Source organism: Hyla sarda, chromosome 7 (assembly GCF_029499605.1).
Source record: "Hyla sarda isolate aHylSar1 chromosome 7, aHylSar1.hap1, whole genome shotgun sequence".
Taxonomy (NCBI): Eukaryota; Metazoa; Chordata; class Amphibia; order Anura; family Hylidae; genus Hyla; species Hyla sarda.
In genome coordinates, this window is record NC_079195.1 from 29,049,682 (window position 1) to 29,066,424 (window position 16,743).

At 43.0% G+C, this 16,743-nt stretch overlaps 1 protein-coding gene across 3 annotated transcripts in view; it reads left to right on the forward strand.

Annotated features, from left to right (window-relative positions):
* Positions 1 to 16,743, forward strand: part of CLSTN3 (calsyntenin 3) — a 141,398-nt gene that overhangs the window by 117,288 nt on the left and 7,367 nt on the right. For all 3 annotated transcript variants that reach the window (XM_056529207.1, XM_056529206.1, XM_056529205.1), the window contains 7 exons: positions 6,595 to 6,757; positions 9,458 to 9,508; positions 10,544 to 10,695; positions 10,808 to 10,956; positions 12,553 to 12,779; positions 14,776 to 14,940; positions 15,018 to 15,163. In XM_056529207.1, coding sequence (XP_056385182.1) covers positions 6,595 to 6,757; positions 9,458 to 9,508; positions 10,544 to 10,695; positions 10,808 to 10,956; positions 12,553 to 12,779; positions 14,776 to 14,940; positions 15,018 to 15,163 — 1,053 coding nt within the window. The remainder of the gene's footprint in view (positions 1 to 6,594; positions 6,758 to 9,457; positions 9,509 to 10,543; positions 10,696 to 10,807; positions 10,957 to 12,552; positions 12,780 to 14,775; positions 14,941 to 15,017; positions 15,164 to 16,743) is intronic.

Genomic DNA, 16,743 nt, shown 5'->3' on the forward strand with positions numbered 1-16,743 from the left:
TAAAAAAAAGTTTTGGCCTGGAATACCCCTTTAATACCTCACAGTTGTTTGACGACTTTGCATTGAAGTTGGATGGGAAAATGGAAAATTTGATTTTTAACAATAAAATGATGGTGTTACCTCAAATTTTTCTTTTTCACATGGGGTAATAGGAGAAAATGGACTGCAAATTTAAAGCCCAATTTCTCCCGATTAAGAAAACGTCCCATATGTGGATGTTAAGTGTTCTGCTGGCGCACTACAATGCTCAGAAGAGAAAGAGCAAAATATGGCTTTTTGAAAGAGAATTTTGCTGAAATGGTTTTCGGGGGGCATGTTGCATTTAGCAAGTCCTCAGGGTGCCAGAACAGCAAAAAAAAATTCCCTATTCTGTTACCTCAAAACACGCACCCCGCCGAGGTATAGAGAGAGCGCTGCGCATTTGAGGCTACCTGAAAACCCCCGATGCAAATGACTTTGACACGTGACCCAATACTACCAGAGGTCTTAACAGGGATATTATGTTAATGTTTTTTTTTTTTTTGTGGGGGGGGGGGTGTATCCCCCTCTTGCGACACACTCTGCATTTTTCAGGGATTCTCCCTTCTTTCCAGTGAGGGGGACCTCACCTGGAAAGTGTTGGCCTGGGATGATCCTGGCGCATACAGTTCCAGAAGTGCTTGGGGCCGCTCCCCTTGATCATCAAAGATCAGGGCCTTTATGAGCGCCTCCTGGAACTGTAGAAATCTCCCAGTGTTGCCAGCGCTCCAGTTTAGAACATATGCATTGTACATGGAAACCTGGACCATGTAGATCGCAACTTTTTTGAACCATGCCCGGGTTTTGCGCATGGCATTATATGGCTTGAGGACTTGATCCGAATGATCAACTCCTCCCATATACTGATTGTAGTCCACAATACAATCAGGCTTGAGGACCGGTTCCGCGGTACCTCGGACACTGACAGGGGTGGTGCCGATCCCATGAATTGTGGTGAACACAAGGACATCCCTCTTGTCCTTATACCTGACCAGCAACAGGTTTTCATGGGTAAGGGCACGGGACTCACCCCTGGGGATTGGCGCCTCGAGGGGATAGGTCGAGAGGCCTCTCTGATTTTTCCGCACGGTCCCACAAGCGGAGGTAGACCTGGCGGCGAGGGATGTGAACAGAGGGATACTAGTATAAAAGTTGTCCACGTAAAGGTGGTAACCCTTATCTAGTAGTGGGTGCAAAAGGTCCCACACATTCTAGGGGTTCAATACGGGAATCTCGACCCTCGTATATTCTAAACTTGTAAGTGTACCCGGAGGTACTCTCACAGAAATTATACTGCTTCTCGCCATATCTCGCCCACTTAGATGGGATATATTGGCGGAAAATAAGTCTCCCCTTAAAACTGATAAGAGACTTATCTACAGAGAGCTCCCTTTTGGGGACGTAGGCCTTCATAAATTTGGCCCCAAAGTGATGTATGATTGTCCCTATCTTGTACAGTCGGTCATAGGCAGGATCACCTTGAGAGGGACATGCTGCGTTATCATTGTAATGCAGGCATTTCCTTATGGCCTCAAAACGTCGCTGTGCCATGGCCATACGGTAAAGTGAAGTCTAGTAGAGGATTTCCCCGCTCTAGTACTGGCGGACACTTGTTTTTTTTGACTAGGCCCATATGCAGCACGAGGCCCTAAAACATCCTCATTTTGGCTGCATTGACGGTGTACCATCCATTGGGACTAGCCAAAAGTGAGCCCGGGTGAACAAACATTTTCCAGCTTCTCCCTGAAGAGACTGCTCCCCTCCAGGATCTCTGCTCTCCTCCAGTTTTGTGTTCTCAGCCTTCAGGGATGAAATTATTTTCTTTAGCTCAGGCTTTTTACTTTTGGACCCTGTGTTTGCTAGATTCTGAGCCCCACACAGGTTCTCTCTCACCAACCTGAGCTCCTTATCACACCGGTCGTATTCCGCAAACCGTGCGGTCATGCGGGAGCAGTAGGTCACGCTGGACTCCTTGGGTCCTCTTTCAGCCCACATCTCCACACTTTTCCTCCACGCCTTCTTTCTACCGCTGGATCTCTGGCTGGCTAGATCTTCTCCGTCCGGCCAAAACAATGGCTGTTGCAGTTTGCTCTCCACTTCCCGCCAGCCTGGAAGAACGGGAGGTGGATGTCCGGGACATGCAGGAAAGCCCTTCCCAGGAGGCTGCCACACTCCTGGGGAGGGGTTGATGGAACTCCTGCTTCACTCTACTCTGCTGGAAGTCTGTAGGAGCTCAAGGAGACACCCGCACACACTCATCTCCTGAAATACTCTGTGTCGCTCCAAGCATCCAGCTTACATATACCTTATTAACAATCAACAGAACATTGTATAAAATGTTTCTTACGTCCACTGTAACTCTGCAGTCGCTTCTGATGCCTCTTTTGTACACGTCTGTATGAATATAAGCATCTTCTGGGCACATATAAATATTCATGAGCTGTAATGAAACGATGAATATTCCATGTACTGTCAGGAGCCACACATGCCAAGAAGGATTAGAGATAAAAGAATGTGGCAAGGCAGATGGGGAGAAAAAAGACTCCTTATGACTGATCTGCCAGTATAATGTGGTTGGTTAGTGTCACTTTTACTTGAGTTTTAGAGAATTGCATAAATAACAATTACCCAAAATACTCCTGCTAATGATAATACTCCATTAATCAGCATTTATGGGAAAACCAAATTCCCCATGACTGCTCTCCCTGGCACGTCACCTCTAGACATACATAGAAGTAACAGAGTACCCCGCATTGCCCAGTTTCCTACCTAAACCTTCTGGGAGAGGAAAAGCAACAATGATGCTCTTATCTTCATATCTTGTTCTCATATTTCGTCCTAATATCCTGTCCTCACATCCCCTCCTCATATCCCATCTTTATATCATGTCCTCATATACCGTCTACATATCTCAAACTCATATCTCATCTTCATATCCCGCCCACATATCCCTTCTCCATATCCCATCTTTATATTATGTCCTCATATCCCATCTCCATATCCTGACCTCATATCTTATCTTCATATCCCATCATCATATCCTATCTTCATATCTCAACCTCATATCCTGTCCTTATATCCTGCCCTTATATTCCATCTTTATATAATGTCCTCATATCCTGACCTCATATCCTGTCCTCATATCCCGTCTTTATATTATGTCCTCATATCCTGTCCCCATATCTTGCCCTCATATCCCATCTTCATATCATGTCCTAATATCCCATCCACATATCCTGACCTCATTTCCATCTCCATATCCTGTCCTCATAACTACTGTATATCATTTTTTTATATCATTTTTTATTAGAAGGATCCAGTAAAGGGTTTAGTCAACGTAAATCTTTTTTTCCTTGATGTGCCCAGGCTGCCAGCATTTAAAAATAAACCTGGACTTACCTACCACCTCCTCTTTCTGCTTCTGTGGCCCAACACACAACAATCCAGCTCAGCTAATCGCTAGTCGCAGCGGTATCCTACCTTGGCCAGTGATTACCTGGGCGGCAATATGACAAATTGGCAGACTAGGCCCCAGGAAGAAGACTGGGGCACGGGCCCAATCTGTCATATTAGTGCTTACAAAATCACTGGCCAAGGCGGGACACTTATTGTCAAGAGAATTCAACAGCATGTGTTCCATTTCCCCACAGTGCCTCCACAGGCGAAACAAAGCATTGCACATCTGTAAATTGCAATGTCTGCAGATTGGGTAATTCAGTGTTCCAGAGCCTGTGTCTCTCCAGCTGTTGCAAAACTACAACTTGCTGCAAGCCTTTACAGCCAAAGGCTTTGTGGAACACTGGGTTGATGCAATGGCTGGATTCCTATGACCAGAGGAATCATACGGTGGTGCATTTGCCCAAGATCTATAGATATCGTTGTTGCAACAAAGTAGTGAGAACATTCCAGACGGAACATTTACTGTCCTGTTAGCTTATTAATGATAACACTTTTGTATTGTCAGCCATGATGTCTGGAATGAACGTCTCCTCCATACTTGTTTACTTCTCTCTTCTTATCTCACCCTCCTCTTTCGTCTTCCTGTGATGTTCCTTCTACATTTTCTCTTCCTTATTCTCCTCTTGTCCGCAGTCTCTGTTCTTGTGTACTTTGTAAAGCAGAGGAGGCACCAGTCCGGGACACAGGGACTTTAGTGCCTCAAAAGATTCATTTGTAGTCATCAGAATCCAGAAGAAGTGGGCCACACAACATTTGTAGGTGTGGGGGAGGGGATGGATGGAGGAACATGGCGTGTTGCTATGCCACCTGCTCACAGCATGGATCCCCGTCCCTCCACTTGTCCTCAGTTTTGGCCTATTTTCTCTTAGTGTCTATTGTATCTGCTCTCCTCTTGTTCTCCAGTCCTCATATACTGAGCAGTGGTTCCTTCCCTATAGATTGTGACAGCTCAGATATCCTGCATTACTTGGTCTTTTTTCTATGTTCCGTGGTTCTTACTTATTCCTTCTGCCCTCCATTCCTGCTTGTCTTTTCTGTTATACTCCTTCCTGATTCTTCACCTAACCTCTTCATCAGTTCTCTCATAACCTTCCTCTCTCTTCTGTCCACCTTATCCACTTATCACGTGTCTTCTTCTAACCCACTCGTTTCTTGCCCTTACACTTTCTTCTATCTCCTCCACCTTCTCCAATCATCTATTTTTCCCCCATTCCTCTACTTACTAGTTTATACCTACTCCTACTCTTTCCCATTCTATCCTCCTTCCCTACTTATCCCTCCTCTTCTTCTTACACATCTATCTCTTCCACCTTCTCCAGCGATCTCCCTTTTTCTCCTTACTAATCTCTACACCTCACTAGATCCTTTGCTCTTACATTCTAGGCTCCTTTCCTAACTTTCTCATTTCTTCTCTCCACTTTACCTCGCTCATTACCCCTCCTCATCCATCCTCCCCACCTTTTCAGCCATCTTTCTATTTCTCCTAAACTGCTTTCCTATTTCTTTTCTTTAATATTTAATTAGCTTTCCATTCTGTCCTCCTTCCCAGTTCCTCCCTTTCTTGATGTCCTTATATATTTTATATACTTCCTTATATATTCTCTTCTCCTTATCAGCGCATTATCCATCTTTACCTCCTCATTCTTCCTCTTTACCTTCTCCAGCCATCTCCTTTTCCTCTTCACCTACTTACTTGTTCCTTCTTACTCATTACTAGTTCCCTCTCTCACATATTATCCTCATTCATTTCAAACCATCCCTTTCTTCTCCTTACATGATCCTTCCTTCTTTCCTCACCTTCTCATTACTTTCCAATTTGTCCTTCACCATCCCATCCTATCACCCTTATCAGCCCATTCCTTTTTTTCTCCTACTCATCTCTTTTCCTATCCTATTAATCCATCTCCTTTACCTTCTCCAGTCATCTTTTCTTTCCTCTTTATTTACTTACTAGTTTTTACTTCTCCTTACCCCCTCCTTAGCTGCTTATCCAAGATTTCCACTTTCTCTAGCCATCTTACTTTTTCTCCTTACCCATTTCTGTGGGTTCTTTACTAGTTCCTTTACTCTTCTATTCTGTCCTTCTCTTCTAATGTTTCTATGTCTTCACTCCACCATAACTTACTTCTTACCGCTCTTGCTCCTCTTCTTACCTACCCATCCATCATCTCTACCACGTTCATTTTCCTAAGAAACTCATTCCTTCACTATGGCATTCTGTCACCTGTTCCAAGGTCATCCCTCTCTTTAACTATCCTCCTCATATCTTTTCCTGACCTACTCCACCAGCTTTAGTCATTTCTTCTTCCCTCCTTACCATCCAGCCCCTTCACAATCTCATTCTATCGTCCTTCTCATCTCGTTCCTTCTTTCCTCATAACATACTCATCTTCTTCCCTAACCTCCCTCCCACCCTCTCTAGTCATCTCTTCTTTTCTAGTTCCTTCTTACCTACTCATTAGTTTCTTCTCTCATTCCTTCTCTTCTCCTCACATAATCGTTCCTTTTCCCCTTATCTTCTCATACATCCTTTCTACCCTTCCTGCCCATGACTCCATTCTCCTTACCTGTTCATCTTTCCTAGTCACCTACATTAGTTGTTTTTTTCTCGTAATCTAGTAGTTTCTTCCCTCACCCTGTTCATCCTTCCTACTCATCTACTTTAGTTGTTTTTTTTCATAATCTAGTAATTCCTTCCCTGAGCCATCCTGTTCATCCTCCATCTTTCTCTTTTCTCTTGCAATAATTTTCTTACTTACCCACTTGTCCCTTGGCTTTATCCAATCTGGATATACATGCCACCATTTTGCAAATATACAACTTGTAATCATATGTGGGAATTGGGAATCGAGTGATTAATTTGCCGATGACTGTAAAAGAGTCCGATCAACTCACGGGGGTGCTATAATAGGTCCTGTCTCATAATAAAGAATTTTATTTGCAAAATAGCAGCTTTCCTCTTCTCTTCTCCTACCTCCCCTTCTTTATGTCCTTTCACCCTTGTATCCAGCATCATCTTTTCTTTGACTTCTTTGCCTGCTTGTATTAATTTTGTTGTGGCTCACACTTTGCTTTGTTCCCGCAATACACATGTAAAGTGCAGTTTGTGTCTCCCAGGTGTGTGACGTGGAATGGCATCACTACGCTCTGAGCCTCGAGTTCCCAACCGTATCTCTATATGTGGATGGGGTGACGTACGACCCAGCACTCATGCATGATAATGGAGCCCTTACACCTCCCAAACGCCAGGGCAGAATGATGATCGGCGGCTGCTGGACGGGTAAGTAATGATGAAAAGTGATATGAAGAGACTGAGGTTCAGGTAGGGGGTGCGAGGTTAGAAAAAGGATTGACTGCCAAACAGGAGCAAGCCTTGGTGGAGACATAAGAATGGGGGCAACTACATGGGTCTGACTAGACCTGCACGCACAGCTCATCCCTACTCTTCACCATACTCCTCCCATTGTACCTACACATCATTTCCCACATTATAGCCTGCTAGTTCAGTCTCTCTCCTGTTCATCTAACTTTACTGTCCTATGGATCTAACCTGGGCTCATACCTCATGACCTGCAAACAAACCAATACCTAAAAACCTATAGAACCAAACTAAGCTCCAAACCACCCATCTAATACTTTAAAACCCAATGAAACTGATTTAGGATCAGCTCTGTTGCTGTGGAGGACTAATGAGTGGCGTGCAAGATGTGCTGATGGGGTGTTGTGACTGGGATGGAGTTTGTGATACCAGGGAGTGTTAACCTCTACGGATAAGTATATTCCTCGGCCATGCGCTGGGACAATAAAGACCACAGATGCAGGGCTACGAAAAGTAATTTTAACACCTTAACGACAAAGGATGTAAATGTACGTCCTGGTGAGGTGGTACTTAACGCAACCAGTACGTACATTTACGTCCTAAGCATAACCGCGGGCATCAGAGCGATGCCTGGATCATATGCAGCAGGTCCCGGCTGTTGATCGCAGCCAGGGACTGGCCAATAATGGCGGACATCTGCGATCCCGCGGATGTCCGCCATTAACCCCTCAAATGCCGTGATCAATACAGATCACGGCATCTGCAGCATCGCGGTCACTTAAATGGATGATGGGATCGCCCGCAGCGCTGCCGCGGCGATCCGATCGTCCAGCACGGCAGACGGAGGTCCCCTCGCTGCCTTCCGGGAGTCTTCTGCTCTGATCTGCCTTTCCGCAGACCAGAGCAGAAGATGACCGATAACCCTGATCAGTGCTTTGTCCTATACATAGCACTGAACAGGATTAGCAATCGAGTGATTGCTATAAATAGTACCCTATGGGGACTATTAAAGTGTAAAAATAAAAGTAAAAAAATAAAGTTAAAAAAATGTGAAAAACCCCCTCCCCCAATAAAAACGTAAATTGTCCCATTTTCCCTATTTCACCCCCAAAAAGTGTAAAAAAAATATTTTAAATACATATTTGGTATTGCCACGTGCGTAAAGATCTGATCTATTAGAATAAAATGTTAATGATACCGTACGGTGAACGGCGGGAACGTAACAAAAAAAAAGTCCAAAATAGCTGCTTTTTTATAACATTTTATTCCCAAAAAAATTTATAAAAAATTTATAAAGTTTTACAGAAGCAAATATGGTATCAATAAAAAGTAAAGATCACGGCGCAAAAAATGAGCCCTCATACCGCCGCTTATATAGAAAACTGAAAAAGTTATAGGTCTTCAAAATAGGAGGATTTTAAACGTACTAATTTGGTTAAAGAGTTTGGGATTTTTTTTTAAGCGCAACAGTAATAGAAAAGTATGTTATCATGGGTATCATTTTAATCGTATTGACCCAAAGAATAAAGAACACATGTCATTTTTACCGTAAATTGTACGGCGTGAAAACTAAACCTTCCAAAATTAGCAAAATTGCAGTTTGCTTTTTAATTTCCCCACACAAATAGTTGTATTTTGGTTGCGTCATACATTTTATGGTAAAGTGAGTGATGGCATTACAACGAACAACTGGTCGCGCAAAAACAAGCCCTCATACTAGTCTTTGGATGAAAATATAAGAATTATGATTTTTTGAAGGCGAGGAGGAAAAATTGAAAACGTAAAAGTAAAATTGTCTGCGTCCTTAAGGCCCAAATGGGCTGCGTCCTTAAGGGATTAACAGACAACTAACACAAACTTAGAGTACTTCATGAAGCATCCACAGAGTTGCTTACAGCCAGGGGAGGACTTTAGCGTTTGGACTGGAGCAGCCAAAGGAACTTTACTCACACTATCCTTGACTTGCGTTATGGGGCCCTTTTGACTTTTAGGCACTTCTCCCCACAACTTGAACTTTGACTGACTTGACCTTGACCTGGCTAATTTTGGATCAGCTCTGTTGCTGATCCAATATCAGCAAGAGAGCTGACTGACTTGACCTGGACGTCAGGATGCTTGCGTTTTGCTGTAGTTACTCAACACTTGGCTTCTCCTCAGACACCACTGACTTCTGTGACTTGGACGCTGCACTTACTTCTCTTCCACACCACACTATGCAGACTCTCCTCTCTCTTTCCCTTGCCCAGGACCATACTTAGCTCTTTCTCCTCTGGACCTCCACTAGAACTCTCCTAGACCAAGACTAGACTGTCTAGACAGACCAGGGGGCTTACGGCCTATGACTCTTATTGGCCACAGTGATCACTCGACAACTCTGTTTACAACCTTTCCTTAAAGGCACAGTATACTTTATACAAAGTGAACCACATACATTGGCATAAAACATAGAACAATACATACAAAATTAAATATCAGGTTCCCTGGAGCTGTGGGCCGAAACAGAATCCTAAGGCAGCATCTACCTGACAGGGTAGGCAAAGTAGAATGTTCTGTACCGGGTCACCACATTGCTATATATCATAGAGGCTCACATGAGAAATGAAATAGAAGACTTCATCCTTGTACTGCTGCTAGCATAATCTTATATATTTCTCTTAATAGATGAGAAGATTTCAGTAAAAGTCAATGATGGTGAAACATCAAGAACATCAGGTACTACCTGTCACTCTGCTATACCTGCTGTCAACACTCATGGGGGATATTAGGCTGGTGTCCTTGAGAACATGCATAAAATTCAGTCCACAAGCATTAGACCACTTAAAGGGGTACTCCCATGGAAAACTTTTTTTTTTTTTTTAATTAACTGGTGCCAGAGAGTTAAACAGATTTGTAAATCCCTTCTATTAAAAAATCTTAATCCTTCCAGTACTTTTTAGGGGCTGTATACTGAAGAGAAATCCAAAAAATAAATGCATTTCCTCTGATGTCATGACCAAAGTGCTCTCTGCTGACCTCTGCTGTCCATTTTAGAAACTGTCCAGAAAAGGAGAAAATCCCCATAGAAAACATATGCTGCCCTGGACAGTTCCTAAAATGGACAGCAGAGGTCAGCAGAGAGCACTGTGCTCGGGATATCAGAGGAAATGCATTTCTTTTTTGGATTTCTCTTTAGTATTAAGCCCCTAAAAAGTACTGGAAGGATTAAGATTTTTTTATAGAAGTGATTTACAAATCTGTTTAACTTTCTGTCACCAGTTCATTTAAAAAAAAAAAGTTTTCCACGGGAGCACCCCTTTAAGTCACATGATACAACTTTTGTGTCATGTGACGTTATCTTCTTCCATAGAGTGCAATGGAAATGCCTCTTACCATCACGTTCACTCAAGGTTTTCTCTGACCTCTGTGATGGCCATGGTTAGTCATTTGCACGTTTTGTTGGCCACTGTATGGGGGGATCCCAGACATTGTGCATCATGCTTGTAAAACACCCACTGGGCAACTCACCGAATAGCAACACATTGGAGAAGTCACTCACTAGAAGCTTGTAGGATACATCTAGCTTAGTGTTTCCCAACCAGGGGGCCTCCAGGTGTTGCAAAACTACAACTCCCAGCATGCCTGGACAGCCAAAGGCTGTCCAGGCATGTTGGGAGTTGTAGTTTTGCAACATCTGGAGGCACCCTGGTTGGGAAACACTAAGCTAGCTCTTTGCAATGTTTCACTCTTCTAACCTTTTATCCCTTTCAGGCTCCGCTGTCGGTCGGTTCCTACGGGGGTACGTCTCCGGACTGTCCCTGCGCCTGGGTCCAGTAGACTCTCGGGAAGTGATTGACTGCCTATATGCCTGTAAGGAGGGTCTCCAATACACTGACTTTGACAGCCTGGGGAAAGGAATGAAGGTAATGCGATTTGCCATATGATTTATTTCTATGTAAATGCCAAATCTATCGCTTTAGTATAAGACAACTTTATGGGTGATGAGCAGAAGACCCTTTTCACATTACTCCTCAGGTCCACGTTAACCCTGCTCAGTCACAGTTGACGCTGGAAGGGGATGATGCCCTGTCCTTCAGCCGAGCTCTGCAGCATGTGGAGTACCTCAACTCTTTACAGTTTCCAACATCAGGAGTGAGACCCCTTAAACTGCAGACAACAGTCAGGTGGGTGATCCTAGGACATGTTGGTGCCATTGGGTCAATCATTGGGTCAATCATTGGGTCAACCATAAGGCCATTTAATTCAGGGGTTCTCAACCTTTCTGGCGTCTGTACCCCCAAAGGCTGAAAGTATGTCCGCGGTGCGAAAAGGCGTGTGCTTACCTTTATACTAATGCGATACTTAATCCCCTTGTGCCATTATGCCCCCCCCCCCCCTTCCATCTTAATCCCCTTGTGCCATTATTATCCGATATGGCAAAAGGGAATCAGAGAGAGGGGGGAATAATGGCACAAGGGGATAAAGATGGAGGGAGGGGGGGGGGGGAAATAATCATTACCTACCTCCCTCCCTCCATCCAAATCCCTCTGTGCCATAATTCCCCCCTCCCTCTGATTCCCGTTTGCCATTATTCCTCTCTCCCCCTCCATCTTAATGACCTTGTGCCATTATTTCTCTCCCCCCACTCATTCCCCCTCCCATCCCCCTGGGCTAATATATATATAAAATCCCTCCCTCCCATACACTTAGGTTTTACTTATTTTTTTTTTACATTCGCTCCCAGAGTCTCATTCCCAGAGTCCCGTTCGGCACCGCACAGAAGGGTGACTTCCTCCTGCGCTGTGCAGCACCTCCGTACGACGTCAGGGGACATCACACGTCTCCCCAGCAACCACGCAGCTCCCATAAAGTAGCTGCGGCCGCGATACTTTACTGAGAGCTGCCACGGCCATTCCCTGCAATGCACTGACAAGTACTGGCCAATGCATGGCCGGTATTTGTCAGCACATCGCGTACCCCCGCACAACCGGTGGCGTACCCTTAGGGCTACGCATACTACCGGTTGAGAACCCCTGATCTAATCGATCCCTGTGATATAATATGGTGGGATACCTATAGACATTGTAAATGCAGTTGAACCCTTTTGTATTGGGAGGCCAGTAGGGTTGGATTGGCCCACCACCACAGTACCAGTGTAACATCAGGTGGGTCCATGAGGACCAACAAAGGACAACCCTGCAGCTTATATGCCACATTTGATGGTACCATCAGTTGTGGATATTCAGCTCTATTGTGTCTTTCTCTAGGTGTCTCACTGATGAAGGATGTCTCATGTTATTCAGCTCTATTGTGTCTTCCTCTAGGTGTCTCACTGATGAAGGATGTCTCATGTTATTCAGCTCTATTGTGTCTTTCTCTAGGTGTCTCACTGATGAAGGATGTCTCATGTTATTCAGCTCTATTGTGTCTTCCTCTAGGTGTCTCACTGATGAAGGATGTCTCATGTTATTCAGCTCTATTGTGTCTTTCTCTAGGTGTCTCACTGATGAAGGATGTCTCATGTTATTCAGCTCTATTGTGTCTTCCTCTAGGTGTCTCACTGATGAAGGATGTCTCATGTTATTCAGCTCTATTGTGTCTTCCTCTAGGTGTCTCACTGATGAAGGATGTCTCATGTTATTCAGCTCTATTGTGTCTTCCTCTAGGTGTCTCACTGATGAAGGATGTCTCATGTTATTCAGCTCTATTGTGTCTTTCTCTAGGTGTCTCACTGATGAAGGATGTCTCATGTTATTCAGCTCTATTGTGTCTTTCTCTAGGTGTCTCACTGATGAAGGATGTCTCACGGTGCCAGATCTAGATGGGTACCTTGTGGTGCTGCCGCCCGATGCTCCACAAGTCCAGCTGTCTGGGTCCCCTCGATCGGCACACCCTGTATCTGACTTCCAGGGGCCACTAGGTGTTTCCATATTCCCAGACCTGAGGATTACCTGCACTGTTTCTCATAATTTATCCCCCAATAAGCTGGAGAGAGCTCCACGATCAGGTGGGTGACACATCTAGATTCTGTCCCATAAGCTTCCAAACCTAAGAACAAATTGCTTTGCTTTCCACTATTCAACCTCTCCTTGCTGGCAGATTTTATTTTTATTTTGTTGAATGCCTAATAATAGGAATAAAGTAATGTGTGTATATATAAAACTCAATGTGTGTGTATGTGTATGTGTGTATGTATGTATGTGTATGTATGTATGTATGTGTGTATGTATGTTCCAGCCTCACGTCCAAACGGCTAAAGATATTAACATGAAACTTGGCCACATGTTACTTATATGTCATCAACAAACATAGGATAGGTGATTTAACCCTTACTCACCCCCATTTGCCAGGGGCGGGGTTTATGTTTAAAGTCCCATACAAGTCTATGGGAAATATATGTTACTGCATAACTTCCAAACGGCTGGAGATATTTCCATAATACTTGGTCACATGTTACTTATATTTCCACTTAAAATATAGGATAGTTAATTTAACCCTTAGCTACCCCCATTTGTGAGGGTCAGGGTTTTTGTTTAAAGTCCCATAGAAATCAATGGGAAATGTATGTTCCCACATAACTTCCGTACGGCTGGAGCTATTTCAATAACTGGTACACATATTACAGGTTGGGATAGGAGGTCGGGATAGGAGGTCGGGATAGGAGGTCGGGATAGGAGGTCGGGATAGGAGGTCGGGATAGGAGGTCGAGATAGGAGGTCGGGATAGGAGGACGGGATATGAGGACAGGATATGGGGTTGGGATGGGACAACAATATATGAGGACGGGATGTGAAGTCAAAAGCTTCCTCTTTCGTTTATATTCCTCCCCAACAAGGATTAGGAAGGAAAAACCAAGCAACGCCGGGTACTCAGCTAGTAGGAAATAAAGTAAAGCTTAAGGGTATGCTCACACTACAGAGTGTGAACGGAATCTCTGCTCACTGAATTCAGCGAGTGGAGATTCAAACTGGCAGATGGCAGCGGTGGTAGGACCGCGCGGCACTGCGCCGTCACCATTGACGGCTATGCAGTGCTCGCGGACTTCCGTGCAAAGAATGAACATGTTCTTTCTTTGCGCAGAACAATTTCAGCGGCGGAATTGTCCGCGGCTGAAATTCACCTTGATGGTAATGTTCACTGTGCGGACTTTTACTCGCGGAATTCCGCTGGCATTCCGCAGTGTGAACATACCCTAAAGGGGTACTCTTATGTTTTCAAATCAACTGGTGGGAGAAAGTTATACAACTTTGTAAATTACATCTATTTAAAAATCTTAATCATTCCACTACTGATCAGCTCCTGTATGCTCCAGAGGAAGTTGTGTAGTTCTTTCCAGTCTGTCCACAGTGCTCTCTGCTGATACCTCTCTCAAGAACTGTCCTAAGGAGGATAGGTTTGCTATGGAGATTTGCTCCTGCTCTGAATAGTTCCTGACATTGACTGTGGTCAGACTAGAAAGAACTACACAACTTCCTCTGGAGAATACAGCAGCTGATAAGTACTGGAAGGGTTAAGATTTTTAAATAGAAGTAATTTACAAAATTGTATAACTTTCTGTCACCAGTTGATTTGAAAACATTCTTTTTCCTCCAGAGTACCCCTTTAAATGAGTTATCCCAAGATTAAAAGTTAGGGATATGAGATGATAACTAGTTGATCGCTGGGGGTCCGACCTAGTAAATGGAGCGTCAGCTGCAGGACTTACGAACATTGCTGAGGACTATATTCGGAAATATTCGGAAGTCCAATAAAAATAAATGGAGTGTTGGATGAGCATACACCAGTGTTTCCCAACCAGGGTGCCTCCAGCTGTTGCAAAACTACAACTCCCAGCATGACCGGACAGCCAAAGGCTGTCCGGGCATGCTGGGAGTTGTAGTTTTGCAACAGCTGGAGGCAACCTGGTTGGGAAACACTGGTATACCCACTGCCATTCCTGTCATTCATGACCATGAAGTCTAAATTTGCTCCTATTTCTCCATCCTCTGCCTCTGTGTATGTAGATGTGCAGTCCCCTGATGGCATAGAGTGCGCCCTGGAGAGGTGTGAGATCGGAGTGGTGGGCATGGAGCTGAATCCTGAATACGAGAGCCTGTCCCTAGATGTCTCTTCTGCCTGGCAGCGTGGGCTTGAGACCGAGAACAGCTCCCGGAGTCTGCGTATTACAGGTAATGGGGCTTCCTAATATCGGATGAGAACTCCCAGAACTGTAGCATGGAAGCCCTGAGCTGTTTGTCTCATCTAGGTGTACAGAATGTAGCGGTGTACGAGGACATCCTCCGTAGTGTCAGCTACCGCACAGGGCCCCGGGCCTCATTATACTCACGGAAATTCCATTTGTCCTGCAGTGAGATGAATGAGAGATATGTAAGCAACCCGCTATACACTGAGGTATGTACAAAGTTACAGCAAAGTAATGCAAGAATAGTCTATTATACTGAACCTGAAATACAAGAATGTAACTTATAGAATACTGCCCATATATACAAGAATATAACTACTATAATAATGCCCCTATGTACAAGAATATAACTACTATAATACTGCTCCTATATACAAGAATATAACTACTATTATACTGCCCATATATACAAGAATATAACTACTATAATACTGCTCCTATGTACATGAATATATCTACTATAATACTGTTCCTATATACAAGAATATAACTACTATAATACTGCTCCTATATACAAGAATATAACTACTATAATACTGCCTCCTATATGCAAGAATATACCTACTATTATACTGCTCCTATATACAAGAATATAACTACTATAATACTGCTCCTATATACAAGAATATAACTACTATAATACTGCCTCCTATATACAAGAATATAACTACTATAATACTGCCCATATATACAAGAATATAACTACTATAATACTGCTCCTATATACAAGAATATAACTGCTATAATACTGCTCCTATATACAAGAATATAACTACTATAATACTGCTCCTATATACAAGAATATAACTATTATAATACAGCTCCTATATACAAGAATATAACTACTATAATACTGTCCCCTATATACAAGAATATAACTACTATAATACTGCTCCTATATACAAGTATATAACTACTATAATTCTGCTCTTATATACAAGAATATAACTACTATAATACTGCTCCTATACACAAGAATATAACTACTATAATACTGCTCCTATATACAAGAATATAACTACTATAATACTGCTCCTATATACAAGAATATAACTACTATAATACTGCTCCTATATATAAAAATATAACTACTATAATACTGCCTCCTACATACAAGAATATAACTGCTATAATACTGCCTCCTATATACAAGAATATAACTACTATAATACTGCTCCTATATACAAGAATATAACTACTATAATACTGCTCCTATATACAAGAATATAACTACTATAATACTTCCCATATATACAAGAATATAACTACTATAATACTGCCTCCTATATACAAGAATATAACTACTATAATACTGCTCCTATATACAAGAATATAACTACTATAATACTGCCTCCTATATACAAGAATATAACTACTATAATACTGCTCCTATATACAAGAATATATCTACTATAATACTGCTCCTATATACAAGAATATAACTACTATAATACTGCCTCCTATATACAAGAATATAACTACTATAATACCGCTCATATATACAATCTGATGCTTATGTCTTTATAGCTATAAACACTGGATACGTCCGCTCTTGCATAGTTTTTGTCTCCCTCCAGCTGTTGTGAAACTGTAACCCCCAACATGCTGTAGCAGGATAGATGTACCCTGATGTAGCAGTGCTGCAGTGTAAAGCATGGTTAAGGGTTTGATCACACAGTTATTAAAAAAAAAAACGTGTCTATAACTTGCCTGTAGTAAAACAGCTTTAAAAGCAGCAGGGATTGCGGACTAGGACAGACTCCAAGAGTGTCTTTTGCGGTTTTGCATT